A 27,626-nucleotide genomic window follows, 5' to 3' on the forward strand; every position below is an offset into this window, starting at 1 on the left:
ATGGATGAAGTAGAGAGAGAGGAGGGAGAGATGGATGAAGTAGAGAGAGAGGGGAGAGATGGATGAAGTAGAGGGAGAGGGGAGGGAGAGATGGGTGAAGTAGAGAAAGAGGGGAGGGAGAGATGGATGAAGTAGAGACAGAGAGGGGAGGGAGAGCTGGATGAAGTAGAGAGAAGGGAGGGAGAGATGGATGAAGTAGAGAGAGAGGGGAGGGAGAGATGGATGAAGTAGAGAGAGAGGGGAGGGAGAGATGGATGAAGTAGAGAGAGAGGGGAGGGAGATATGGATGAAGTAGAGACAGAGAGGGAGGGAGAGATGGATGAAGTAGAGAGAGAGGGGAGGGAGAGATGGATGAAGTAGAGGGAGAGGGGAGGGAGAGATGGATGAAGTAGAGAGAGAGGGGAGGGAGAGATGGATGAAGTAGAGAGAGAGGGGAGGGAGAGATGGATGAAGTAGAGAGAGAGGGGAGGGAGAGATGGATGAAGTAGAGAGAGCGGGGAGGGAGAGATGGATGAAGTAGAGGGAGAGGGGAGGGAGAGATGGATGAAGTAGAGAGAGAGGGAGGGAGAGATGGATGAAGTAGAGGGAGAGGGGAGGGAAAGATGGATGAAGTAGAGAGAGAGGGGAGGGAGAGATGGATGAAGTAGAGAGAGAGGGGAGGGAGAGATGGATGAAGTAGAGAGAGAGGGGAGGGAGAGATGGATGAAGTAGAGAGAGAGGAGGGAGAGATGGATGAAGTAGAGAGAGAGGGGAGAGATGGATGAAGTAGAGAGAGAGGGGAGGGAGAGATGGATGAAGTAGAGAGAGAGGGGAGGGAGATATGGATGAAGTAGAGACAGAGAGGGAGGGAGAGATGGATGAAGTAGAGAGAGAGGGGAGGGAGAGATGGATGAAGTAGAGGGAGAGGGAGGGAGAGATGGATGAAGTAGAGAGAGAGGGGAGGGAGAGATGGATGAAGTAGAGAGAGAGGGGAGGGAGAGATGGATGAAGTAGAGGGAGAGGGAGGGAGAGATGGATGAAGTAGAGAGAGCGGGGAGGGAGAGATGGATGAAGTAGAGGGAGAGGGGAGGGAGAGATGGATGAAGTAGAGAGAGAGGGGAGGGAGAGATGGATGAAGTAGAGGGAGAGGGAGGGAAAGATGGATGAAGTAGAGAGAGAGGGGAGGGAGAGATGGATGAAGTAGAGAGAGAGGGGAGGGAGAGATGGATGAAGTAGAGAGAGAGGAGGGAGAGATGGATGAAGTAGAGAGAGAGGGGAGAGATGGATGAAGTAGAGAGAGAGGAGGGAGAGATGGATGAAGTAGAGAGAGAGGGGGGAGAAGCAAAAGAGAGGAGGTAAAGTAAAGAGAGTAGAGAGGTGCTGTAAGGAGGATAAATGAGGTATAGAGAATGAGGTATAGAGAATGAGGTATAGAGAATGGAAAGTAAAAGAGGTTTGATTATGTGAAAAAGATGAGTGAGATTGAACTATGGAGATTCACAAAGCAAGAGTTCTAATTGGAATTTGAATTCAAGCTGATTGATCTGATCACGATAACTAATGTTACTAGATAGAGTTTATTAAAAGGAGGTTAGTTTCTGTGCGTATAGGGTACTGTGTACTGTATGTGTGCAGCCCGGAGAGTTACACAGCTCAGGGAGAGGTAACATATGGTGCTTCTGCCACTATTTAGCTCACTGAGAGAGGAACAGCAGAGATCCTCTACCACTTGCGCTTGCCAAGGTTAGGGAGGGAGGGAGGGAGGGAGGGAGGGAGGGAGGGAGGGAGGGAGGGAGGGAGGGAGGGAGGGAGGGAGGGAGGGAGGGAGGGAGGGAGGGAGGGAGGGAGGGAGGGAGGGAAAGAACACCTGACCACTGTGGCTGACCCAAACTTAAGGAAAGCTTTGACTATGTACAGACTCAGTGAGCATTGAGAAAGGCCACCGTAGGCAGACCTGGCTCTCAAGAGAAGACAGGTTATATGCCCACTGCCCACAAAATGAGGTGGAGACTGAGCTGCACTTCCTAACCTCCTGCTAAATGTATGACTATATTAGAGACATTGTGGAACTCAAAGCCAACCTTCCTCTCTCCTCAATGACAGTGTCAATATAGCTGGAAAGGTCCTTGTGCCACTGGGAATCCCTGTGTGATTCAAAGCCAAGGAAAGGGCACTTACTGGAAAGGGCCACAAAATCAAGGACATACCGTGTTATTTTAATCATGGTAGCGTTATTAAGTGTAATTTTATCCTGCTGCCTTCCATGTCATGGTGTCCTACATGACAGTGTGTACAGTCATTCAACCAGAGAACCACAATGCCTCATTATCTGCACTAGGAACTGCTACCCAGAGCTGGAGACTGTGGATAGTTCACAGAGAGGACATTCATCTGGGTCCTGATTCACTTGGAGCTCACCCTGTCTGTCTTTTTACACTCACTGTGTTACCCCTTGTTACTCCTGTCCCTCACTGATGACATCACTACAGTCAAAGAGTCACTACTCTATTAGAGTCACTATGTATTAGAGTGACGTACTGTATGTTGAAATATTTACAATGAGTTCAGTAATTGCCCTTACGGCCTTACATTCAAATCGTAAGATTTTCTTAAGAATTTCACTGTAGCCTGTATTTGCACTTGCAACCCTGGACATGTGACTATTAAACTTCTAATCTAATATTTTAATGATATGTGATATGATATGTGATATGTGGATTTTTCCTAATCCCAATTCTTTTTTTTCCCCTAAACAGCATGTTTTCACCATGGACCCTACCAAAATGGAGAACGGACGGGGGAAGGTTCCTCACGACCCCAGCCTCCCCTTCGCTAGCACCTTAATTGGTAGGTCCTGTTTTCTGTGTCTTTATTAGTCCAGTATGTTTATCTCAACACAACAGCCGGAAGGGGTTTGAGGTTTCTGATTCTGGGAGATACACTGTAGTAAGGGTGTTCCTCTCTTGTTGTCATTCCACATAGCTTGTGAAATAAGCCAGATTTACTGCATTAACATGCAACGCTAGAAGTCGCAGGGGTGAAAAGTGTGTGTGTGTGTGTGTGTGTGTGTGTGTGTGTGTGTGTGTGTGTGTGTGTGTGTGTGTGTGTGTGTGTGTGTGTGTGTGTGCGTGCGTGCGTGCGTGTGTGCGTGCGTGCGTGCGTGCGTGTGTGTGTGTGTGTGTGTGTGTGCGTGTGTCCTCCCACACTGCCTCTGCTGCTGAACCCCACAAACTCCAGGATCTGTCCCAAAATGCATTGGATCTGGCAGGCAGACACACAGGGACGGCCAAAGGCCCAGCAGTCTATCCTTGAGCACACTGATACACAAAAGACAAACCCTACACAAACAACGTAATATTCCACTAATGCTCACTCACATACACTGTATAAAGCTAACATGGAAAAACACACACACACACACACACACACACACACACACACGTTGTGTACATGTTCTACACTGTTGAATCACATCTATTATCCTCTATTCATTCTGTAGGGACTTTTGAATCATGATTAAGGTGTAATTTCTGGTCGCAATGGATAGATTCATCAGACAGAGATAGAGAGAGAAAGAGAGATGGGGAAGAAATAAAATAGAGAGAAAGAGAAGGGGAGACGGAGAAGGAGAAAAAGAGAGAGAGAGGAAGACAGAGTGTATTTGTCATGGCCATTGTGTCCCACTAGTAAAGAGAGCTCTTTGGCAGGGGGAGGACAGGAGGTCAGTAACCCTCCTCCCCGCTTCCTCACACACACGCATCCCTCTGATGTTTCTCTGCATCTCTTCTTTCTCTGGGATCAGCTATTGAAAGAAGCTATTGCCTTTCAGCGGGGCCAGAGTCTGCATTAATCACACTTCTCAAAACTCTGTGGGACCAAGCCAGACTGACTATCTGTTTGTGCATGCTCAGGGGTGTAAGGCAGCCCCACTGTCTCTGTACAGCTAGCTGCTATTATAATTCAGCTCCTTGGTTGGGAAACGATCATCGGAGCCATAGATACACACACATGTGCTCGCACACACAGGTACTTCCATCCTCAGTCAGTGAAGTGATGGCAGGGCTTAGGGAGCTATGACACGGCCACTGTAGATGAATATACTCTTGTTAGGAGCATGACCTGAGCTCTGTCATGTAGAGCAGGGATAGCATTTCATCTGATACGAGTTCAGTTGGGAATGCTGTCTGATTCAATGGGAGATGCTGTTACAGACAGTTGATCTGATCTTTGTCCAGTCTATGAACCTTCTCTAGGGATGCAGGACATGTGGCTTGGGGTATGTCTACTATATTGGCCAATTTTGTATTCCTGTCATCGTGACATTTTTCCCCTGCCATCCCTTATTTCCTCATCCTCTCTCCTCATCCCCTCCTCTTTCATTCGCTTCCTCCATCCTTTCCTCTCTGTCTGTTCCCAGGTGGGGAGTTATACACAGGGCTGACTGCAGACTTCCTGGGTAGAGACTCAGTGATCTTCCGTAGTCTGGGAGGTCGCTCCACCATGAGGACTGAGACGGACCAGAGACTGCTGCATGGTACAACAACTGTACTGTACTCAGCACCCACACTGAATACACACCTAAACCAATATCAATTATACACCCATTCTACACCACTTGGTTCTTACATCTTCTATAGACACTACTTGCTAAGAAATAACTCCTATTTGCGCTCTTTTTTTCACTGACTCTCTCACTCTCTCACTCACCCACTCTCTCTTCTTCCCTCTCTCCAGATCCTAAGTTTGTTGCGGCCCACCTCATCCCTGATAATGATGACCGTGACAATGACAAGGTGTACTTCTTCTTCACGGAGAAGGCCATGGAGGCCGGGAACAGAGAGGGGGCCATCCACACCCGAGTAGGACGTGTGTGTGCGGTAAGAGAAATATACATACAGTTGCACCTAACTAAATCGCATACCACCCCAACAGATCAACAGATGATGCAATCTCTATTGCACTCCACACTGCCCTTTCCCAAATGGACAAAAGGAACACCTATGTGAGAATGTGGTTTATTGACTACAGCTCAGCAATCAACACCAGAGTGCCTTCCAAGCTCATCACTAAGCTAAGGACCCTGGGACTGAACACCTTCTACAACTGGATCCTGGACTTCCCGACAGGCCACTCCCAGGTGGTGAGGGTAGGCAACAACACATCCACCATGCTGACCCTCAACATGGGAGCCCCTCAGGGGTGCGTGCATAGTCCCCTCCTGTACTCCCTGTTCACCAGAGGCTGTGTGGTCGCGCACGACTCCAACACCATCATTAAGTTTTCCTCTACTGAAACAATGGTAGTAGGCCTGATCACCAAAGACGCTGAGACAGCATATATGGAGGAGGTTAGAGACCTGGCCGTGTGGTGCCAGGACAAAAACCTCTCCCTCAACGCCAGCAAGACAAAGGAGCTGATGGTGGACTACAGGAAGTGGAGGGCCGAGCATGCCCCCATTCATATCGACGGGGCTGTAGTGGAGCCAGTCAAGAGATTCAAGTTCCTTGGTATCCACATCACTAAGGACCTATCATGGTCCTGCTACGTTCCCCAGCTAGAAATCCAAATAATGTTGCTCAAACAGAAACTAACAGAGTCACTGACAACAACTACACAAAACGGGTGGGTTTTAGCAGGGGTTCTGTAAGACACTCATGGGTGTGTCCACTGAAAGTTGACTAACAACAATAACTGGAACCTAAAGGACACTCACCATGAGGGACCACTAAATTTGCCTCAGAAGAGGCAAACAAAAGAAAAACCCCACAATAAACTTAAAGACAGGAAGCAAACCAAAAATGTGGAGCGAAATTAAATCAGGGAAATCAGACAAAGGAATGTTATTTTTTTTTACAATTAAAAAATAGGGAGTGCCAACTAAAGGTGGGCCAGCCACTCTTAAATAGCACTTAAATAGCACATGGGCCAGCCACTCTTAAATAGCACATGGGCCAGCCACTCTTAAATAGCACATGGGCCAGCACAGGTGAAACACCTTCCCACTAACGAGATGGCAACCAGCACAGGTATAACACATACTGATGAATGAGGTGACCCCAATGGTGCGCCCTACGTGCTAACGAACGAGGTGACACCAATGGTGCGCCCTACATGCTAACGAACGAGGTGACCCCAATGGTGCGCCCTACGTGCTAACGAACGAGGTGACACCAATGGTGCGCCCTACATGCTAACGAACGAGGTGACCCCAATGGTGCGCCCTAAATGCTAACGAACGAGGTGACCCCAATGGTGCGCCCTACGTGCTAACGAACGAGGTGACCCCAATGGTGCGCCCTAAATGCTAACAAACGAGGTGACCCCAAAGGTGCGCCCTACGTGCTAACGAGCTACGCACGCTAAAGTCCAACCTCAAAACATAAATGGAAAAACCAAAGCCTGTACAGTCAAAACACACCAACACAGTCTTGAAGAGGGCACGACAATGCCTCTTCCCCCTCGGGAGGCTGAAAAGATTTGGCATGGGCCCTCAGACCCTCAGAAAGTTATACAGCTGCATTATTGCGAGCATCTTGTCTGGCTGCGTCACCAAATGGTATGGCAACTGCCATAAGACTGCTGGACAGTTAATCACATGTCTACCTAGACTATTTGCATTGACTCTCTTGCACTAATGCTATTTTTTATTTATTTAACTAGGCAAGTCAGTTAAGAACAAATGCTTATTTTCAATGACAGCCTAGGAACAGTAGCTTAACTGCCTTGTTCAGGGGCAGAACGACAGATTTTTACCTTGTCAGCTCAGGGATTTGATCTTACAACTTTTCGGTTCCCAGTCCAACACTCTAGCCACTAGGCTATGCACACTCACTGGACTCTACCCACACATACTACACTGATCCACCAACATTGGAGGGAAAGGGCTAGGTAGGCATTTCATGGTAAAGTTTACACTTGTTGTATTCGGTGCATGTGACAAATATAATTTGATTTGATAGTTCACTCTCCAGGACCCCCGAGGTCAGTCTTCAAATTCTCTGAGACCACGTCATGATCTGGGGCTTGGGAACTGGATCATGGCTCAGAGTTATTTCCACAGTGGAGCTTCAGCTCTGGCATAGTGATAGTTTAACGTTTAGTTACAGGGAGATGTGCTTATAGTATCGCCTTACAGGGAGGGGCTCTAATGGTTTAGTCAGGCCACAGGTGGGCGGGTTGGGGAGAGCTGACATTCCCCAACAATTGGCGTCTTTCTTCCTCCTTACACACACAGCTGTTGGATGTGCTCTGGTATGAGCGTCAGAGTGTGCATGTCTCCCATCTCTCTCACACAGTCATACATCCCTTCTGACACACACACACACACTCACACACACACACACACACACACACACACACACACACACACACACACACACACACACACACACACACACACACACACACACACACACACACACACACACACACACACACACACACACACACACACACAAACAAACACACACACACACACCCAAACACAGTCCCCACAGTCCCACCCAAATCTCTCTCCATACATCGTATATTTCTTCCTGTACATCCCTCCCCAAGGCGTTGTTAAACACTGCCTGCTATTATCAGTTCCACCAGAACAGGACCACATCCTTCCAAGAAAGCAATGATCTGATCCCAGACAGCTTACACAGCCCTGGTGTCTATTAAACGTCCCTGTCTGTCTGTACGCTGCCAGTATGCTAGCGCTACAACAATACACTATAAAACAGTATGGAGGAGAAGACAAGCTCATATGATTACATCTCCATAACCCGTGCTCTCTGTCTCCCCAGTGTCCAGTGCATGGTTATAGAAGGGTTTACTAGACAACTTTCCCACGGGAGAGGACAGACAGAGTTAGTTAGCTACAGTATGTACTTCTATGATTTTTAGTCCTGCTGCCGTATAGATAATGGTTATTCTTTGTTTGGGTGTAACTGATCAACTCTATTTGTTTGCCTCGTATTGACAATTATACTGTATGTCTAGTCAGTGTGAGCCATCTCTCCTCTCTCCATCCCTCTTCTGGTTAGTGTATGTGTTGTCTGTATGACTGAGATGTTATGGTTATGATGGTGGGGGTGTGCTGTCTGTATCATTGAGATGTAATGGTGATGGTGATGGTGGTGATGTGTTGTCTGTATGATTGAGATGTAATGGTGGTGGTGGTGGTGGTGATGGTAGTGGTGATGTGGTGATGGTGGTGGTGATGTGTTGTCTGTATGATTGAGATGTAATGGTGGTGGTGGTGGTGGTGATGGTGGTGGTGATGGTAGTGGTGATGTGGTGATGGTGGTGGTGATGGTTGTGGTGATTGGATGATGGTGGTGGTGGTGGTGGTGATTGTGATGGTAGTGGTGGTGGTGGTGGTGGTGGTGATGGTTGTGGTGATGATGTAATGGTGGTGGTGGTGTGTTGTCTGTATGATTGAGATGTAATGGTGGTGGTGGTGGTGGTGATGGTAGTGGTGATGTGGTGATGGTGGTGGTGATGTGTTGTCTGTATGATTGAGATGTAATGGTGGTGGTGGTGGTGGTGGTGATGGTGGTGGTGGTGGTGATGTGTTGGTGGTGGTGGTGTGTTGTCTGTATGATTGAGATGTAATGGTGGTGGTGGTGGTGGTGGTGGTGGTGATGGTAGTGGTGATGTGGTGATGGTGGTGGTGATGTGTTGTCTGTGTGATTGAGATGTAATGGTGATGGTGGTGGTGATGGTGGTGGTGGTGGTGGTGGTGATGGTGGTGGTGGTGGTGATGTGTTGGTGGTGGTGGTGTGTTGTCTGTGTGATTGAGATGTAATGCGGACGACACAACAGTGGTAGGCTTGATTACCAACAACGACGAGATGGCCTACAGGGAGGAGGTGAGGGCCCTCGGAGTGTGGTGTCAGGAAAATAACCTCACACTCAACGTCAACAAAACAAAACAAAAGGATATGATTGTGGACTTCAGGAAACAGCAGAGGGAACACCCCCCTATCCACATTGATGGAACAGTAGTGGAGAGGGTAGTAAGTTTTAAGTTCCTCGGTGTACACATCACAGACAAACTGAATTGGTCCACCCACACAGACAGCATCGTGAAGAAGGCGCAGCAGCGCCTCTTCAACCTCAGGAGGCTGAAGAAATTTGGCTTGTCACCAAAAGCATTCACAAACTTCTACAGATGCACAATCGAGAGCATCCTGGCGGGCTGTATCACCGCCTGGTACGGCAACTGCTCCGCCCACAACCGTAAGGCTCTCCAGAGGGTAGTGAGGTCTGCACAACGCATCACCGGGCGCAAACTACCTGCCCTCCAGGACACCTACACCACCCGATGTCACAGGAAGGCCATAAAGATCATCAAGGACAACAACCACCCGAGCCACTGCCTGTTCACCCCGTTATCATCCAGAAGGCGAGGTCAGTACAGGTGCATCAAAGCTGGGACCGAGAGACTGAAAAACAGCTTCTATCTCAAGGCCATCAGACTGTTAAACAGCCACCACTAACATTGAGTGGCTGCTGCCAACACACTGACTCAACTCCAGCCACTTTAATAATGGGAATTGATGGGAAATGATGTAAAATATATCACTAGGCACTTTAAACAATGCTACCTAATATAATGTTTACATACCCTACATTATTCATCTCATATGTATATGTATATACTGTACTCTATATCATCTACTGCATCTTTATGTAATACATGTATCACTAGCCACTTTAACTATGCCACTTTGTTTACATACTCATCTCATATGTATATACTGCACTCAATACCATCTACTGTATCTTGCCTATGCCACTCTGTACCATCACTCATTCATATATCTTTATGTACATATTCTTTATCCCCTTACACTTGTGTCTATAAGGTAGTAATTTTGGAATTGTTAGCTAGATTACTTGTTGGTTATTACTGCATTGTCGGAACTAGAAGCACAAGCATTTCGCTACACTCGCATTAACATCTGCTAACCATGTGTATGTGACAAATAAAATTTGATTTGACTTGATTTGATTTGATGGTGGAGGTGGTGGTGGTGGTGGTGATGTATTGTCTGTATGTTTGAGATGGTGGTGGTGGTGGTGATGGTGATGGTGGTGATGGTGGTGGTGATGTGTTGTCTGTATGATTGAGATGTGATGGTGGTGGTGGTGGTGATGTGGTGGTGGTGGTGGTGTGTTGTCTGTGTGATTGAGATGTAATGGTGATGGTGGTGGTGGTGGTGATGTGGTGGTGGTGGTGGTGTGTTGTCTGTGTGATTGAGATGTTATGGTGGTGGTGATAGTGATAGTGATGGTGAGTTGTCTGTATGATTGAGATGTAATGGTGGTGATGGTGGTGATGGTGATGGTGAGTTGTCTGTATGATTGAGATGTAATGGTGGTGATGGTGGTGATGGAGATGTGGTGAGTTGTCTGTGTGATTGAAATGTTATGGTGATGGTGGTGGTGGTGGTGGGTGTCTGTGTGATTGAAATGTTATGGTGATGGTAGTGGTGGTGGTGGGTGTCTGTGTGATTGAGATGTAATGGTGGTGATGGTGGTGATGGAGATGTGGTGAGTTGTCTGTGTGATTGAAATGTTATGGTGATGGTGGTGGTGGTGGTGGGTGTCTGTGTGATTGAAATGTTATGGTGAGGGTGGTGGTGATGGTGGTGGTGTGTTGTCTGTGTCCTCTATAGAATGATGTAGGTGGACAGAGAGTGCTGGTGAATAAATGGAGCACCTTCATCAAGGCCAGACTGGTGTGTTCTGTACCTGGGCCTCATGGCATTGACACACACTTTGACGAGCTGGGTGAGACACACATACACACACAAGCACAAATAATGTATGCTCGCAGGCACCAAACCTGAGCACATTAACAAAAGTACTCAATAACCCTTGTATTTTGTTTCACAGAGGATGTTTTCCTGCTTAGAGGCAAGGATGAGAAGAACCCAGATGTTTATGCCATCTTCAGCACCATCAGGTGAGCTCCACACATGGTTACACACGTCCATATCGCCGTCTATGAATTTGACAGTGGTTGCATTCCTCCAGACCCATCCCTTACCAAAACAAGCGGCAAGGCGGATATTTTGTTGTTTTTCAAATCCCAGTCTGTAGCTTTAACATGTACAATGGAGGAACCAAACCCTAATGAAATCAGTCCCTAACATTAAACGTTCCTCTCTCCCCTAGTAACGTGTTCCAAGGCTTTGCAGTTTGTGTGTACCGTATGGCAGACATCAGAGAAGCCTTCAACGGGCCTTTTGCACACAAGGAGGGACCTGACTACCAGTGGGGGGCTTACGAGGGCAGAGTGCCCTATCCAAGACCTGGGGTGGTGAGTAATACCATACAGTACCATACTGCAGGCTACCATGCCATATCTACAAACTAATACTTTGTTTCAGACTCCTTGTCAGCTTGCTTGTGTGAGAGAGATCAGGTGATCAAACTGGGGCGAGAGAGAGAAATTGAATGAGAAAGGGAGACAGACAGCGACAGAGAGAATGAAGAAGAAACTCCAACAGAGGGATAAAGAGCTAGTCCAGTGTGGTTACTGTTGGTCCTCCCCTCAGCAGCTCTGCCTCATGTTTTCTTGTCATCCACATCACTGTAATTTAGCTTCATTCAGGGCCCGAGTGTCAGAGCAGAGTCGGCACCTCTGTGGTTTCAATCCACACACACAGGCCTGATTAAGAAGTATGTCCTGGCTGAGAGAGAGAGAGAGAGAGAGAGAGAGACAAGACATTCAGGGGCACGCCTGTAATTCATTTTTCTTTTACCTTTATTTAACTAGGCAAGTCAGTTAAGAACAACTTCTTATTTTCAATGACGGCCTAGGAACAGTGAGTTAACTGCCTTGTTCAGGGGCAAAATGACAGATTTTTACCTTGTCAGCTCAGGGATTCGATCTTGCAACCTTTCGGTTACTAGTCCAACGCTCTAACCACTAGGCTTCTTTTTAAGAACCCCAGCATTGTTGATTTTTTTTAATGGTTTGTTTCAATCTCTATGTTTTTGCAACTAAATTGATTTATTAATTCATCTAATGCTACTCAAATATAAATAATTTATATTTATCTAAACTAATCCAATATGTTACTTGTTGTTCCAGTTTAAATGGTTAAGTAGTCTCATATGCTGTATTAGTAGTTTTCCCAACCTGACAGTCATTCTGAAGTATTCAAAATGTTGGATATCCCCACTCTGGTTGGATTCTAATAGGAAATACACATCATAATGTGACTTGCAGGCCTGAAACCCATGAGTTTTAGGTCATTGTATTAGGGTAAAACTAGGCCCTCAAAATAAGACCTTATTAATAAATACTTTGTATGTTGTATTGTGTTAAAGAATTGAATGTTAATGATAACATATTGGCTCTGGATCTCACTTGGTGAAGACCACAGGTCTACAAATCAATGAATGCAACAACCATGTGTTCATCAAAAAAAATGTGTCATGGGTATTAACTACAATTCACTGGAAAGGCACTCTGGGAAATATTCAAATACGGCTTTACCCGAGCATTGTGTTCATTTAACTGACAAGTGTGGACCCGTATAGACACTGGAGAATTTACTGTGTACATGCTCCTATACTAATACTCTACATAGGCTGGGGGAATCTGCTCCAGTTTGCTCATTCCTGAGGTTCACTAATGTAAACACTCCTAAGCCAAAGACACCCTAAATTACTGGATCAATATATAGCTGACTGGCTTGGATCTGTGTGTGTCTCAAATAGCACCCTATTCCCTATAAAGTACACGACTTCTGTCCATTGGGAATAGGGAGCCATTTTGGATGCATCCTCTGTTTGGCACTGTGGAGACATTTGGCTATCTCCTCCCTCAAACAGAGATCACCTCAGCTGTACTGTTTCTGCAAGCTATTGTGCAATCTTCTGTGATTTAGTGCTTAGGCTGTGCATAGTTTTCACAGCCGTAATGAGAGTAGATAAGAATTTGGCAACAATTTTTTCTCCATTCCTGTCAATTCAGGAATTTAGATAGGCTTTGATAGCAGTAGTGGTGCGTGGGTGAAATCACTGGGGAAGCTAAAAAAAAGCATTATTACAACCTACAACCAGTCAGAAGTTTGGACACACATACTCATCAAGGGTTTTTATTATTTTCTACATTGTAGAATAATAGTGAAGACATCGAAACTATGAAATAACACATATGGAACCATGTAGTAACCAAAAAAGTGTTAAACAAATCTAAATATATTTTTGATTTTAGATTCTTCAAAGTAGAGTTACCTCTGCTGCAGAGGTTAACTTCATTAGAGTTACCAGCCTCAGAAATTGCAGCCCAAATAAATGCTTCACAGAGTTCAAGTAACAGACACAACTCAACATCAACTGTTCAGAGAAGACTGTGTGAATCGGGCCTTCATGGTCAAATTGCTGAAAAGAAACCACTACTAAAGTACACCAATAAGAATAAGATTCTTGCTTGGGACATGAAACATGAGCAATGAACATTAGACTGGTGGAAATCTGTCCTTTGGTCTGATGAGTTCAAATGTGAGATTTTTGGTTCCATTCGCTTTGTGAGATGCAGAGAAGGTGAACAGATGATCTTCGGATGTGTGTTTCCCACCGTGAAGCATGGAGGAGGAGGTATGATGGTGTGGGGGTGCTTTGCTGGTGACACTGTAAATTATTTATTTATCCGACCTCAACCCAATTGAGATGGTTTGGGATGAGTTGGACCACAGAGTGAAGGAAAAGCAGCCACCAATTGCTAAGCATATGTGGGAACTCCTTCAAGACTGTTGGAAATACATTCCTCATGAAGCTGGTTGAGAGAATGCCAAGAGTGTGCAAAGCTGTCATCAAGGAAAAGAGTGGCTACTTTGAAGAATCTAAAATCTAAAATATATTTTGTTTTGTTTAACACTTTTTTGGTTACTAAATGATTCCATATGTGTTATTTCATAGTCTTGATGTCTTCACTATCGTTCTACAATGTAGAAAATAGTAAAAATGAAGAAAAACCCTTGAATGAGTAGTGTGTCCAAACTCTAGACTGGTGCTGTATTGTGTTGTGATAATTGCATTGTTTGCTCTGTATCCTGTTAGTTCATATGCCTTGCGACTGTGATATATAGGCCTAAAGGCCGAGACAAAGAGAAGACATATTGGCAGAATAAATTCAACCACAGCTTTGTTTCATCACAGGAGATGCCTCCATTATTCCAGCACCATTTCAACATTTCCACATCATCAAATCACCAATGTTTACTCTAATACAGTGACAACTCAAAGATACTAAACACAATTTAGTCCAAAACTTTGTCATACAGTAAACGCTTTAATTTTTTGTTGTCTTAGGCTACCTGGCTAAAATGCTTGTTAGCTAGCAGCGTAACTTATTTTCATTGGCAACTATAGCTAGTTAATATTAGCCTTCTACATCTAGCTACATATTGAACTCCCATCGTCTCAGGCTAGGTGCACAATGTAGCAAACATTGGTTGGATCAGAATCGGCGTTATAATCATTGGCTAGTACATAGAATTAAGTAAAACCACAAGATCAAATCCCCATCTCCGTCCATGGCTAATTTAGAAAAGGGCAGCAACACAACAAGATGCAACAATTCAAGTTGTTTCTGTCAATGACATATGCTCTCGATGCGATTTGATTGGAGTGATGCCAAATCCAAACTGGCTTCCCTTTACACTTTTTTTTTGGTGCGCCAGGACCAAGGCTGATTGGCTATTATTTTTTTTAAATGATCAAGGGAGGCCAAATGGTCACGGGTATCCCTTACATTCAATGTTATGGGCAGCAACACTGTCATACTCTTTTGGACCAGACTGCTTTAGATAGATGGCCTACACATACAGAGGGGCTGTTTTGCTCGCTCGGATGCTATCTCAGGTCAGATACATTCAGCATCTTGCGATTTGAAGGAAAATGATGAAACATAGAGACGAAAGATACATTTTATATATATATTTTTTTGTCATTTTTGGGGGGGGAAGCCTGGCTTCCGTTGGCATCTATGAATACACGTCCATTCCATGTCCATTCCAACTTACAGTAACTGAAATAATTTTTTGCAATGCTGTCAGAAGTGCCTATGGATTAGTCAATGTTATGACAGAATTTTAAGATATCTTCCCAAGCAGTGTTGAATATGACTCCCAGTCAAACATTGTAAGGGAGTCACAGAGAAACACAGACCTAACTTACTAAATGACTCATCAACTGATCTCTAAAAACACCGCTGAATAAAACGTTCATGTCACATTCCCCCTTTTACATTTAACACAAATCACATGTTTTTATAAAATTATTACTAAAGAGTTCCTCTCATCTCCAGTGCCCCAGTAAGATCACCAACCAGCCTGGCAGACAGTTTGGCAGTACCAAGGACTTCCCAGACGCAGTGCTCCAGTTTGCCAGAGGGCACCCCCTGATGTGGCGACCGGTGTACCCAGCCATGAAGCAGCCTCTGCTGGTCAAGGCCAACTTGCCCTACCGCCTCAAACAGATCGTGGTGGACCGTGTAGAGGCAGAGGATGGACAGTATGACGTCATGTTCATAGGCACCGGTTCGTCCTAACTTCTCCACATTTCTGTAATTAGTTTGAGTGGTGACTAGTCAGGAAACATGAGTGTATTGAGATGTAAGTTGACCATTTTGTCCTCTGACCTCTGACCCCAGACATAGGCACTGTTCTGAAGGTCATTGCATTGCGCAGCGGCAACACTCTGGACACAGAAGAGGTCACTCTGGAGGAGCTGCAGGTCTTTAAGGTAACTAGATAAGATGCCTCCTTTCTCCTCTGTCTCCCCTCCTCCTCATGTATTTAAAAGTCTAACCAATTCACAATGTCTGAATGCGAATGAAATATAATATTTTTATGTTATCAAGGTGCCAACTCCCATTACCTCTTTGGAGATCTCAGTAAAAAGGGTGAGTAAATGTAAATTATTTATCACAGTTGACATAAACTTAAAGAAAACATGCAAGCACTGAAGCCAACACCACGATAAAACATTAGATTCTCATTCTCTGGTTGTACTCTGACCCCTTTCCACACACAGCAAGCACTGTACGTGGGTTCTCCGGTGGGTATGGCCCAGCTGAGGCTTCACAGGTGTGAGACGTATGGGAAGGCCTGTGCTGAGTGCTGCCTGGCCAGAGACCCCTACTGTGCCTGGGACGGCACCTCCTGCACTCGCTACACCTCGCTCAGCAGACGCCGCTATCGCCGTCAGGACATCAGGCATGGCAACCCGGCCCTGCAGTGTATGGACCAGAACCTCAGTGGTGAGAGAGGGGGAGATGGAGGGTAAAGGGTGGGAATGAAAAGCTTGGGAATTAAATGAGTGTAAATTAATTACAAAATGAAGATGATAGACTATGTGAGAAGGATATACAGTACGGAGACTCACAACATGCCAAGTGCCCTTGGGGGAAGGTAGGGCACTCTAATATCCTGTTGATAAATGCTTATTAAAATGTTGTGCATGACAGAAGGGGGAGGGGGGTGAGCTAGTCTGGCTGTCATGGTGGCCAAGCGGAAATTGACCCAAAGTATTTGCTCCAGGGAGGTCACAGAGGTCAAACCTGTCCATTGAGAGGCATTAGACTGAGAGGTGAGGTAGGACAAACACTGGGACGGCATCTGTACATAGCCCATCTGTAAATAGCCCATCCAAATACCTCATCCCCATACTGTATTTATTTATTTATTTATTTATCTTGCTCCTTTGCACCCCAGTATCTCTACTTGCACATTCATCTTCTGGAGCAGAACTATCACTCCAGTGTTTAATTGGTATATTTGTAATTACTTCGCCACCATGGCCTATTTATTGCCTTACCTCCCTTATCTTACCTCATTTGCACACACTGTATATAGATGTTTTCTACTGTATTATTGACTGTTTGTTTGTTTATTCCATGTGTAACTCTGTGTTGCTGTATGTGTCTAACTGCTTTGCTTTATCTTGGCCAGGTCACAGTTGTAATGTAAATGAGAACTTGTTCTCAACTATGCGACTATTTTTAAATATATTTAACTATGGTTAAATAAAGGTGAAATAAAAATAAATAAATAAAAAAAAAATCGTAAATGGTACCCTATTGCCTACATAGTGTACTACAGGAAGGATTGGTTTGGTTACTTTCTAAATGTAATCTGTTATAGCTGCTAGTTACCTGTCCAAAATGTTTATCAGGAATGTAACTTTTGGATTACCCAAACTCGGTAACTGATTACTTTCAGTTACTTTAAAAGGCATTAGATGAAGACAAAAATGACCCATCAAACACATTTAGTGTGTCATCATAAATTTGGTTTGTCTGAATGTAAAAGTGATCCAATAAGTAATCATCTAGTTTTTCAAAAGTATCTGTAATCTGATTACAATATTTGTGCTGGTAACATAACTGATTACAGTTTGTAACCAGATTACACCCCAACCCTGACTACAGGGCTTTGGTGAAAAGTATAGTACACTACAGTATATAGGTTATAGGGTACCATTTGGGCTGCAACCTGGGTCTGTAGAGAAATAAATATAAATAGCATCTCTGATTTTCTCTCAGGGGAGAGCGAACAAGACATACACTGTAAACAATGTATAGGTTGGATGACCAAAGGCCAGTTGATATCATGTGTAGTTTATATTGTATAGCCCAGTGTCAGTCCTACAGTCGTGGCCAAAAGGTTTAGGAGAACGACACAAATATTAATTTTCACAAGGTCTGCTGCCTCAGTTTGTATAATGGCAATTTGCATATACTCCAGAATGTTATGAAGAGTGATCAGATGAATTGCAATTCATTGCAAGGTCCCTCTTTGCCATGCAAATTAACTGAATCCCCCCCCAAATATTTCCACTGCATTTCAGCCCTGCAACAAAAGGACCAGCTGACATCATGTGAGTGTTGATGAGGACAAGGCTGGAGATCACTCTGTCATGCTCATTGTGTTCGAATAACAGACTGGAAGCTTCAAAAGGAGGGTGGTGCTTGGAATCATTATTCATCCTCTGTCAACCATGGTTACCTGCAAGGAAACACGTGTCATCATCATTACTTTGCACAAAAAGGGCTTCACAGGCAAGGATATTGCTGCCAGTAAGATTTCACCTAAATCAACCATTTATCGGATCATCAAGAACTTCAAGAAGAGCGGTTCAATTGTTGGGAAGAAGGCTTCAGGGCGCCCAAGAAAGTCCAGCAAGGGCCACGTCTTCTAAAGTTGATTCAGCTGCAGGATCAGGGCACCACCAGTACAGAGCTTGCTCAGGAATGGCAGCAGGCAGGTGTGAGTGCATCTGCACGCACAGAGTGAGGCAAAGACTTTTGGAGGATGGCCTGGTGTCAGCAAAGAAGCCACTTCTCTCCAGGAAAAACATCAGGGACAGACAGATATTCTGCAAAGGGTACAGGGCTTGGACTGCTGAGGACTGGGGTAAAGTCATTTTCTCTGATGATACCCCTTTCCGATTGTTTGGGGCATCCGGAAAAAAGCTTGTCCGGAGAAGACAAGGTGACCGCTACCATCAGTCCTGTGTCATGCCAACAGTAAAGCATCCTGAGACCATTCATGTGTGGGGTTGCTTCTCAGCCAAGGGAGTGGGCTCACTCACAATTTTGCCTAAGAACACAGCCATGAATAAGCCAACAAATCCTGTGAGAGCAACTTCTCCCAACCATCCAGGAACAGTTTGGTGACGAACAATGCCTTTTCCAGCTTGATGGAGCACCTTGCCATAAGGCAAAAGTGATAACTAAGTGGCTCGGGAAACAAAACATCGATATTTTGGGTCCATGGCCAGGAAACTCCCCAGACCTTAATCCCATTGAGAACTTGTTGTCAATCCTCAAGAGGCGGTTGGACAAACAAAAACCCACAAATTCTGACAAACTCCAAGCATTGATTATTCAAGAATGGGCTGCCATCAGTCAGGATGTGGCCCAGAAGTTAATTGACAGCATGCCAGGGCGGATTGCAGGGGTCTTGAAAAAGGGGTCAACACTGCAAATATTGACTCTTTGCATCAACTTCATGTAATTGTCATTAAAAGCCTTTGACACTTATGAAATGCTTGTAATTATACTTCAGTATTCCATAGCAACATCTGACAAAAGTATCTAAAGACACTGAAGCAGCAGACTTTGTGAAAATGTATATTTGTGTCATTCTCAAAACTATTGGCCACGACTGTAGAGGGACGTGGAAATCATGTGTAGTTTATATTGTATATCCCTGTGTCAGGTCTAGAGCGAAGTTGTTATCTGACAGAACACAAGCTGTGTTTGACTGAGGTGACAGGTCCCTGTGTAAAATGTGCATCCCTCTGTTGGGAGCCAGAGTGATAGCAACATGAAACACATGCTTTATCTTAAAACAACACACTTGTGTATATACTGTACACAGACAGATAATGTAACACAGATTATCACAAATATACACAACTTGTGCTGTATTTGGATTCCTTGTTTGTATCTTATAGGTATGAAACATATGCTATGGTGCAGTTGAAATACACAGCATTACAGTGCAGTTGAAATACACAGCATTACCGGTGTGTAAGAAATGACATCATACATGACGTGACGTGACGTGGTGTGATCATGACAACATACAGGTACTCAAGTCCTTCTGTTCACCTGATTTAGAATTCCTCACAATCAAATCTAGACCGCATTATCTACCAAGGGAATTCTCTTCGATTATAATCACAGCCGTATATATTCCCCCCCAAGCAGACACATCGATGGCTCTGAACAAACTTTATTTCACTCTTTGCAAACTGGAATCCATATATCCGGAGGCTGTATTCATTGTAGCTGGGGATTTTAACAAGGCTAATCTGAAAACAAGACTCCCTAAATTTGATCAGCATATCGATTGCGCAACCAGGGCTGGAAAAACCTTGGATCATTGCTATTCCAACTTCCACGACGCATATAAGGCCCTGCCCCGCCCTCCTTTCGGTAAAGCTGACCACGACTCCATTTTGTTGATCCCTGCCTACAGACAGAAACTAAAACAAGAAGCTCCCGCGCTGAGGTCTGTTCAACGCTGGTCCGACCAATCTGATTCCACACTCCAAGACTGCTTCCATCACGTGGACTGGGATATGTTCCGTATTGCGTCAGACGACAACATTGACGAACATTGACGCTTTTAATCAGGGCAAGGTGACTGGAAACATGACCGAATACAAACAGTGTAACTATTCCCTCCGCAAGGCAATCAAACAAGCTAAGCGTCAGTATAGAGACAAAGTAGAATCTCAATTCAACGGCTCAGACACAAGAGGTATGTGGCAGGGTCTACAGTCAATCACGGATTACAAAAAGAAAACCAGCACCGTCACGGACCAGGATGTCTTGCTCCCAGGCAGACTAAATAACTTTTTTGCCCGCTTTGAGGACAATACAGTGCCACTGACACTGCCCGCAACTAAAACATGCGGACTCTCCTTCACTGCAGCCGACGTGAGGAAAACATTTAAACGTGTCAACCCTCGCAAGGCTGCAGGCCCAGACGGCATCCCCAGCCGCGCCCTCAGAGCATGCGCAGACCAGCTAGCTGGTGTGTTTACGGACATATTCAATCAATCCCTATCCCAGTCTGTTGTTCCCACATGCTTCAAGAGGGCCACCATTGTTCCTGTACCCAAGAAAGCTAAGGTAACTGAGCTAAACGACTACCGCCCCGTAGCACTCACTTCTGTCATCATGAAGTGCTTTGAGAGACTAGTCAAGGACCATATCACCTCCACCCTACCTGACACCCTAGACCCACTCCAATTTGCTTACCGCCCAAATAGGTCCACAGACGATGCAATCTCAACCACACTGCACACTGCCCTAACCCATCTGGACAAGAGGAATACCTATGTGAGAATGCTGTTCATCGACTACAGCTCGGCATTTAACACCATAGTGCCCTCCAAGCTCGTCATCAAGCTCGAGACCCTGGGTCTCGACCCCGCCCTGTGCAACTGGGTACTGGACTTCCTGACGGGCCGCCCCCAGGTGGTGAGGGTAGGCAACAACATCTCCACCCCGCTGATCCTCAACACTGGGGCCCCACAAGGGTGCGTTCTGAGCCCTCTCCTGTACTCCCTGTTCACCCACGACTGCGTGGCCACGCACGCCTCCAACTCAATCATCAAGTTTGCGGACGACACAACAGTGGTAGGCTTGATTACCAACAACGACGAGACGGCCTACAGGGAGGAGGTGAGGGCCCTCGGAGTGTGGTGTCAGGAAAATAACCTCACACTCAACGTCAACAAAACTAAGGAGATGATTGTGGACTTCAGGAAACAGCAGAGGAACACCCCCTATCCACATCGATGGAACAGTAGTGGAGAGGGTAGCAAGTTTTAAGTTCATCGGCGTACACATCACAGACAAACTGAATTGGTCCACCCACACAGACAGCATCGTGAAGAAGGCGCAGCAGCGCCTCTTCAACCTCAGGAAGCTGAAGAAATTCGACTTGTCACCAAAAGCACTCACAAACTTCTACAGATGCACAATCGAGAGCATCCTGTCGGGCTGTATCACCGCCTGGTTCGGCAACTGCTCCGCCCACAACCGTAAGGCTCTCCAGAAGGTAGTGAGGTCTGCACAACGCATCACCGGGGGCAAACTACCTGCCCTCCAGGACACCTACACCACCCGATGTCACAGGAAGGCCATAAAGATCATCAAGGACATCAACCACCCGAGCCACTGCCTGTTCACCCCGCTATCATCCAGAAGGGGAGGTCAGTACAGGTGCATCAAAGCTGGGACCGAGAGACTGAAAAACAGCTTCTATCTCAAGGCCATCAGACTGTTAAACAGCCACCACTAACATTGAGTGGCTGCTGCCAACACACTGACTCAACTCCAGCCACTTTAATAATGGGAATTGATGGGAAATGATGTAAAATATATCACTAGCCACTTTAAACAATGCTACCTAATATAATGTTTACATACCCTACATTATTCATCTCATATGTATATGTATATACTGTACTCTATATCATCTACTGCATCCTTATGTAATACATGTATCACTAGCCACTTTAACTATGCCACTTTGTTTACATACTCATCTCATATGTATATACTGCACTCAATACCATCTACTGTATCTTGCCTATGCCACTCTGTACCATCACTCATTCATATATCTTATGTACATATTCTTTATCCCCTTACACTGTGTCTACAAGGTAGTAGTTTTGGAATTGTTAGCTAGATTACTTGTTGGTTATTACTGCATTGTCGGAAATAGAAGCACAAGCATTTCGCTACACTCGCACTAACATCTGCTAAACATGTGTATGTGACAAATAAAATGTGATTTTGATTTGATTTGAAGCTGTGGGCTGAATGAGAGGGTCTTTAAGAACCTTTTAATTTACCAAGTAATGGAAACTAGGTTGTATTTATGGAGAAGCTTCACTGAACCTTGACACGCCTGTGCTGAGAATAAGACAGATCCCTGTCGGGTTTGTCATGGTGTGAGAGGGGAACAGAAGGGCGGAGAGAGGGGGAACAAAAGAAGGAAGGGTGTAGCAGTCAGAGGGGCGGAGAATGTGTGTTTGCTCACCCGAAGGTGTGTGTGAGGGGTGATGAAAGTTCTCTGCCAGGCCTAGGAGTTCCTTAGGGTTGGATTGCATTACACTGACATTGAATAAAGGCACTAAAAAGGGAGATTTTGTCTCTACCATAGCTGAAGATGACATGACCAAAGTCACAGGGCCTACTGAGAACACACCATACTCTGAAGATCACATTTCTAAGTGTACATACTCTAATGTTGTGTCTGCTGTGCTACAGTGGAGGAGCTGGACGTAACAGAAGACAGAGTTGTGTACGGGACAGAGAACAACAGCACCTTCCTGGAGTGTGTTCCCCGCTCCCCACAGGCCACTGTTACATGGCTGCTCCAACGAGACGGCCGCAAGGAAGAGGTGAGATAGATTGATCAATGGAGGGGGGGAGAGAGTGCGAGAGACAGATGGAGAAATCACGAGAGTGTTGGAAAAAGATGGGGAGAAAGAGAGGGAAAGTCTGATGGAGGATAGAGCAAGAGATGGAGCAAGAGGTATGAGACAAAAAGCAGAGAACAAGTTTTTTTTAAACTGAGGGGGAGATTTAAAGAGATGTTTGAGAGAGCGAGAGAGCGAGAGAGAGAGAGAGGGAGAGAGAGCGAGAGAGCGAGAGAGAGCGAGAGAGAGCGAGAGAGAGGGAGAGAGGGAGAGAGACAGACAAGTCCGCTCCAGCTTAGTGCCCTGTTACATGTACAGTAAAGCTCCTGTTTCCTCAATGCCAGGGTCTCTTTATGGTTCCTCTAGGCTTAATGGAGTGTTTCAGTCAAGCATGTACGTATTAAGACATTAGAGCAGCTTTCTATTTCCCACCAAATAAACCTGGCTCTCAGCTGTCAATTGGAGAAACCAGGCTGCCCTGTTTGCTTTGGCACAAATACACACCGTGGCAGAGAGAAAGGACAAAAAAACTACTGCTGAATTTCATGGCAAAGTTTTTCTTAGCCTTCCAAGCTGAGAAAACAGCACAAAAACTCAACGTTCACCCTTTCCCCCTCTCTGTGCCATACCTCATCCACTTTGCATCTCCTCATCCCTCCATCTCACCACCACTTTGCATCCCCTCATCCCTCCATCTCACCACCACTTTGCATCCCCTCATCCCTCCATCTCACCACCACTTTGCATCCCCTCATCCCTCCATCTCACCACCACTTTGCATCATCCCTCATCTCTTTGCATCCATCCCTCCATCTCACCACCACTTTGCATCCCCTCATCCCTCCATCTCACCACCACTTTGCATCCCCTCATCCCTCCATCTCACCACCACTTTGCCCCTCTTTATTTCTTCTGTTATTTTTTACCTCTATATGTTCCCCTCTTGCCTTCCTATCTCCCCTTCTCAATCTCTTCTGTTCTCCCTCCATATCTCTCTCTTGTTATTTCCCTTCTCTTCCTCCCTCCCTCACCCTCCCTCTCTCCCTGCAGGTGAAGCTGGATGACCGAGTGATGCATATGGAGCAGGGCCTGCTCTTCCGCCGTGTGTTCCGTCAGGATGAGGGTGTGTATGTGTGTCTCTCCCGTGAGCACGGCTTCACCCAGACCCTCACCCACCTCTCCCTGGAGGTCCTGCAGGGGAACACACTGAGTGAGCTGCTGGCCCGTGACGACACCCCCCTCGACGGTCCCCTGGGGGTAAAGGGGTACCGGTCCTGGCCACCCTGCCATGCTTACAGGAGCATCAACCCCCTCAGCCACCTGCGCCCCTGGTTCAAGGACATCATGCAGCTGATTGGCCCATCCAACCTGCCGCACGTGGAGGAGTACTGTGAGAGGATGTGGTGCAACGACAAGCTGCGGCGTAAACACAAGAGCATGCTGGACAAGTACCGGCAGGCACAGGATAGCGCGCGCAAGACCCGCAATAAGGGCTCCGGGGAACGCAACCGGACGCCGCGGGACGTCAGCAACCGACAGCCGTAGAAGGGAGGGAGAAACAGATGAAGGGAGGAGAAAGAGAAGGACTACATGACATGATGAATGAGAGAAGGAAGAGGTGGTAGTGATATGTATTGTAGAAAGATGTACTGCCAACAGAGATGAGGGTTGAGACTGATTTAGAGGCAGAAGGGAGGAGGAGAAAGAGAGCGACAGGTACTCATGGCACTCATCAACTCTCATTTGCTTCATGAAAAACCCTCAACTGTTTCCACAAAGGGACCCTTTTCTTCTCCACGCACCCTTGCAACCTCAGTGTCTCTGTATGATTATGGATTGACTGTAACATGCTGCAAATAGTGTGTGTGTTGGACTGCTACAACTGATCTCCTTCAACCCAACATTGCACTCATTTCTCTTAGGTCATTGAGCCCATTCCATGTTACCCATTCTGTGATTGCTTCTGTGTTCTTCGCTCTGTACCCCTTAAAACGGCATTTTCGGAGCCTTTGCCTTACCCTGCACCTCAACACACACTACACTGCTAGAAAAAACATTGTCCTATGGCTCACTTCATATACAGTCAAAAAGTTATTTAAAGAACCCCAAAGCACCGTTATTTTTTAGCAGTGTAATCCCATCACCCTGCAAATAATTCACAACAGCAAATTCTATCCACACACACTCACACACACTGTTGAGCGAACATACAAGCACACTCACACAACCATCACTCAACCAGCCATAACAACACACAAGCACACTCACACAACCATCACTCAACCAGCCATAACAACACACCAGACAATTGCTTTAACTGGAAGTTGCCATGAGACGATTGTTGACGGTTCAACAGAGAAAAGGCCTGTTTGTTGCTTTGTATTATCAGCTAGACTCCAGGTCCCACCATTCCTTTGTCTGTCGTAGGTGTTGTTCTCACTCCTGACAAAGGAAGGAAAATAAAAAGGGTCATTGGCGCTGGCTGAATGTTCTGCTGATGCTTTGTAAACACTGGTTCTTAATTTAAATACAGGATTTCTCCGTTGTTGAAATACAATGTTTCACTAACATACTTCACTGGAAGCTCTCCCTCCACGGGCGCTGGTTGTAGCGGAGGGTGGGAGAGAGAGAGCAATTATTAGCCTCCTGTCCTCCTGTCCTCTCCTTTCTCTCCAAATATTGTTTCTGATCGTATGTTAGACCGACCAGATGTGACGGAGAGAGTGTCGCAGGACTTGTATAGACAAGAATGGGGAGTTGATGACTATTGATGATTGGATTACTGTAGGTATGCCCTGGTTTGAGTGGTTCACTATACAGTACCAGATCTTATTCTGATTGGTTATAAAGATGGCATTAACACAGTATTTTTCACCAAAAGGGAAAATACACTGCTCCACACAACACAATAGCTTATGGCACACAACTATGCAAAAACAGGCTTGTTGAGTAACTAAAAAAAACAATAACAGTGAATATGAATAAAACAATGAAAAGGTTACTGACAAAATGCCATTTGTTTTAGATTTTTCTGGAGCTCCATCTCGCAGTTACTATCAGCAATAGTTTAAAGAACAAAACAGTCGTTTTGACATGCTTTGTTTTGAAAATGTCAATCTTAGACTACAACATAAAGTGAGACTTCCAATGTCGATGACGTGTGGTTTGTAACTCATTGGCGGGTCTCTTTCACAGGGAAGAGCCTAATTTAAATGTTGTATTTATGTCTTATTTAATGAGCTCTCCTGCATGCGGTGTAAGTGTACTTAACATACAATACCAGTCAAAAGTTTGGACACACCTACTAAGGGTTTTTCTTTATTTTTACTATTATCTACACTGTAGATTAATAGTGAAGACATCAAAACTATGAAATAACACATATGGAATCATGTAGTATGTAACCAAAAAAGTGTTAAACAAATCCAAATCTATATTTGAGATTCTTTAAAGTAGCCACCCTTTGCCTTGATGACAGCCTTGCACACTCTTGGCATTCTCTCAACCAGCTTCACCTCGAATGCTTTTCAAACAGTCTTGAAGGAGTTCCCACATACTGTATGCTGCTTTTACTTCACTTCACTCACAACCAGCTGTGGTAGCCATGCTGGTTAAGTGTGCCTTGAATTCTAAATAAATCACAGACAGTGTCACCAGCAAAGCACTCCCACACCATTACACATCCTCCTCCATGCTTCACGGTGGGAACCACACATGCGGAGATCATCCGTTCACCTACTCTTTCCTGTGGCGGTCCTCATGAGAGCCAGTTTCATCATAACGCTTGATGGTTTTTGTGACTGCACTTGAAGAAACTTTCAAAGTTCTAGAAATTTTGCGGATTGACTGACCTTAATTTCTTAAAATAATGATGGACTGTCATTTTTCTTTGCTTATTTCAGCTGTTCTTGCCATAATATGGACTTGGTCTTTTACCAAATAGGGCTATCTTCTGTATACCACCCCTACCTTGTCACAACACAACTGATTGGTTCAAACGCATTAAGAAGAAAGTAAATTCAACAAATAAGTGTTTAACAAGGCACACCTGTTAATTGAAGTGCATTCCAGGTGAATACCTCATGAAGCTGGTTGAGAGAATTCCAAGAGTGTGCAAAGCTGTCATCTAGGTGGCTACTTTGAAGAATCTCAAATGTAAAATATATTTTGATTTGTTTAACACTTTTTCGGTTACAACATGATTCCATGTGTGTTATTTCATAGTTTTGATGTCTTCACTATTGTTCTACAATGTAGAAAATAGTACAAATAAAGAAAAACCCTTCAATGAGTAGGCGTGTCCAAACTTTTGACTGGGACTGTATAAATACATTTCTTCCCCCCAAACATAAACCTCTGACTGCATTTTCTTGCTGACTCCATACACTTGTCTGTCTTTCTGTAGGAGAGCTTCTGTGATGTTTTGCGTGGTGACGTTTAGGGACCAGGTTGTGGTGGGTTTGTGGTGTTGTAAATTTGTGGGCCTATAGGGGTGGGGAATGGTTTAACGAGCCAATGAACAAGCAGATTGGCACATGTGGTTTTCTGTTGCCAATTAGAAAAACAAGACTTCCGTCTTGGAGGTGTGTTTCTTGGCCAATTCCACGTTTGGTTAATGATGCTTGTCCCCCTTGAGACACTGTAGAGACGGAAGCATATTTCACTTCCTCAAAATTCCCTGA

The 27,626-nt window shown here is 45.2% G+C and overlaps 1 protein-coding gene across 1 annotated transcript in view; it reads left to right on the plus strand.

The window, feature by feature from the left end:
* sema3bl (sema domain, immunoglobulin domain (Ig), short basic domain, secreted, (semaphorin) 3bl) overlaps positions 1-25,425 on the plus strand; it is a 69,729-nt gene extending 44,304 nt beyond the window's left edge. The window contains exons 5-16 of the mRNA XM_042303953.1: positions 2,736-2,826; positions 4,397-4,513; positions 4,714-4,856; positions 10,650-10,764; positions 10,870-10,939; positions 11,152-11,296; positions 15,299-15,530; positions 15,644-15,735; positions 15,854-15,895; positions 16,027-16,252; positions 22,793-22,926; positions 23,995-25,425. Coding sequence (XP_042159887.1) covers positions 2,736-2,826; positions 4,397-4,513; positions 4,714-4,856; positions 10,650-10,764; positions 10,870-10,939; positions 11,152-11,296; positions 15,299-15,530; positions 15,644-15,735; positions 15,854-15,895; positions 16,027-16,252; positions 22,793-22,926; positions 23,995-24,489 — 1,902 coding nt within the window. The 3' untranslated portion in view covers positions 24,490-25,425. The remainder of the gene's footprint in view (positions 1-2,735; positions 2,827-4,396; positions 4,514-4,713; positions 4,857-10,649; positions 10,765-10,869; positions 10,940-11,151; positions 11,297-15,298; positions 15,531-15,643; positions 15,736-15,853; positions 15,896-16,026; positions 16,253-22,792; positions 22,927-23,994) is intronic.
* The last annotated feature ends 2,201 nt before the right edge of the window (positions 25,426-27,626 follow it).

Source organism: Oncorhynchus tshawytscha, linkage group LG22 (assembly GCF_018296145.1).
Source record: "Oncorhynchus tshawytscha isolate Ot180627B linkage group LG22, Otsh_v2.0, whole genome shotgun sequence".
NCBI lineage: Eukaryota > Metazoa > Chordata > Actinopteri > Salmoniformes > Salmonidae > Oncorhynchus > Oncorhynchus tshawytscha.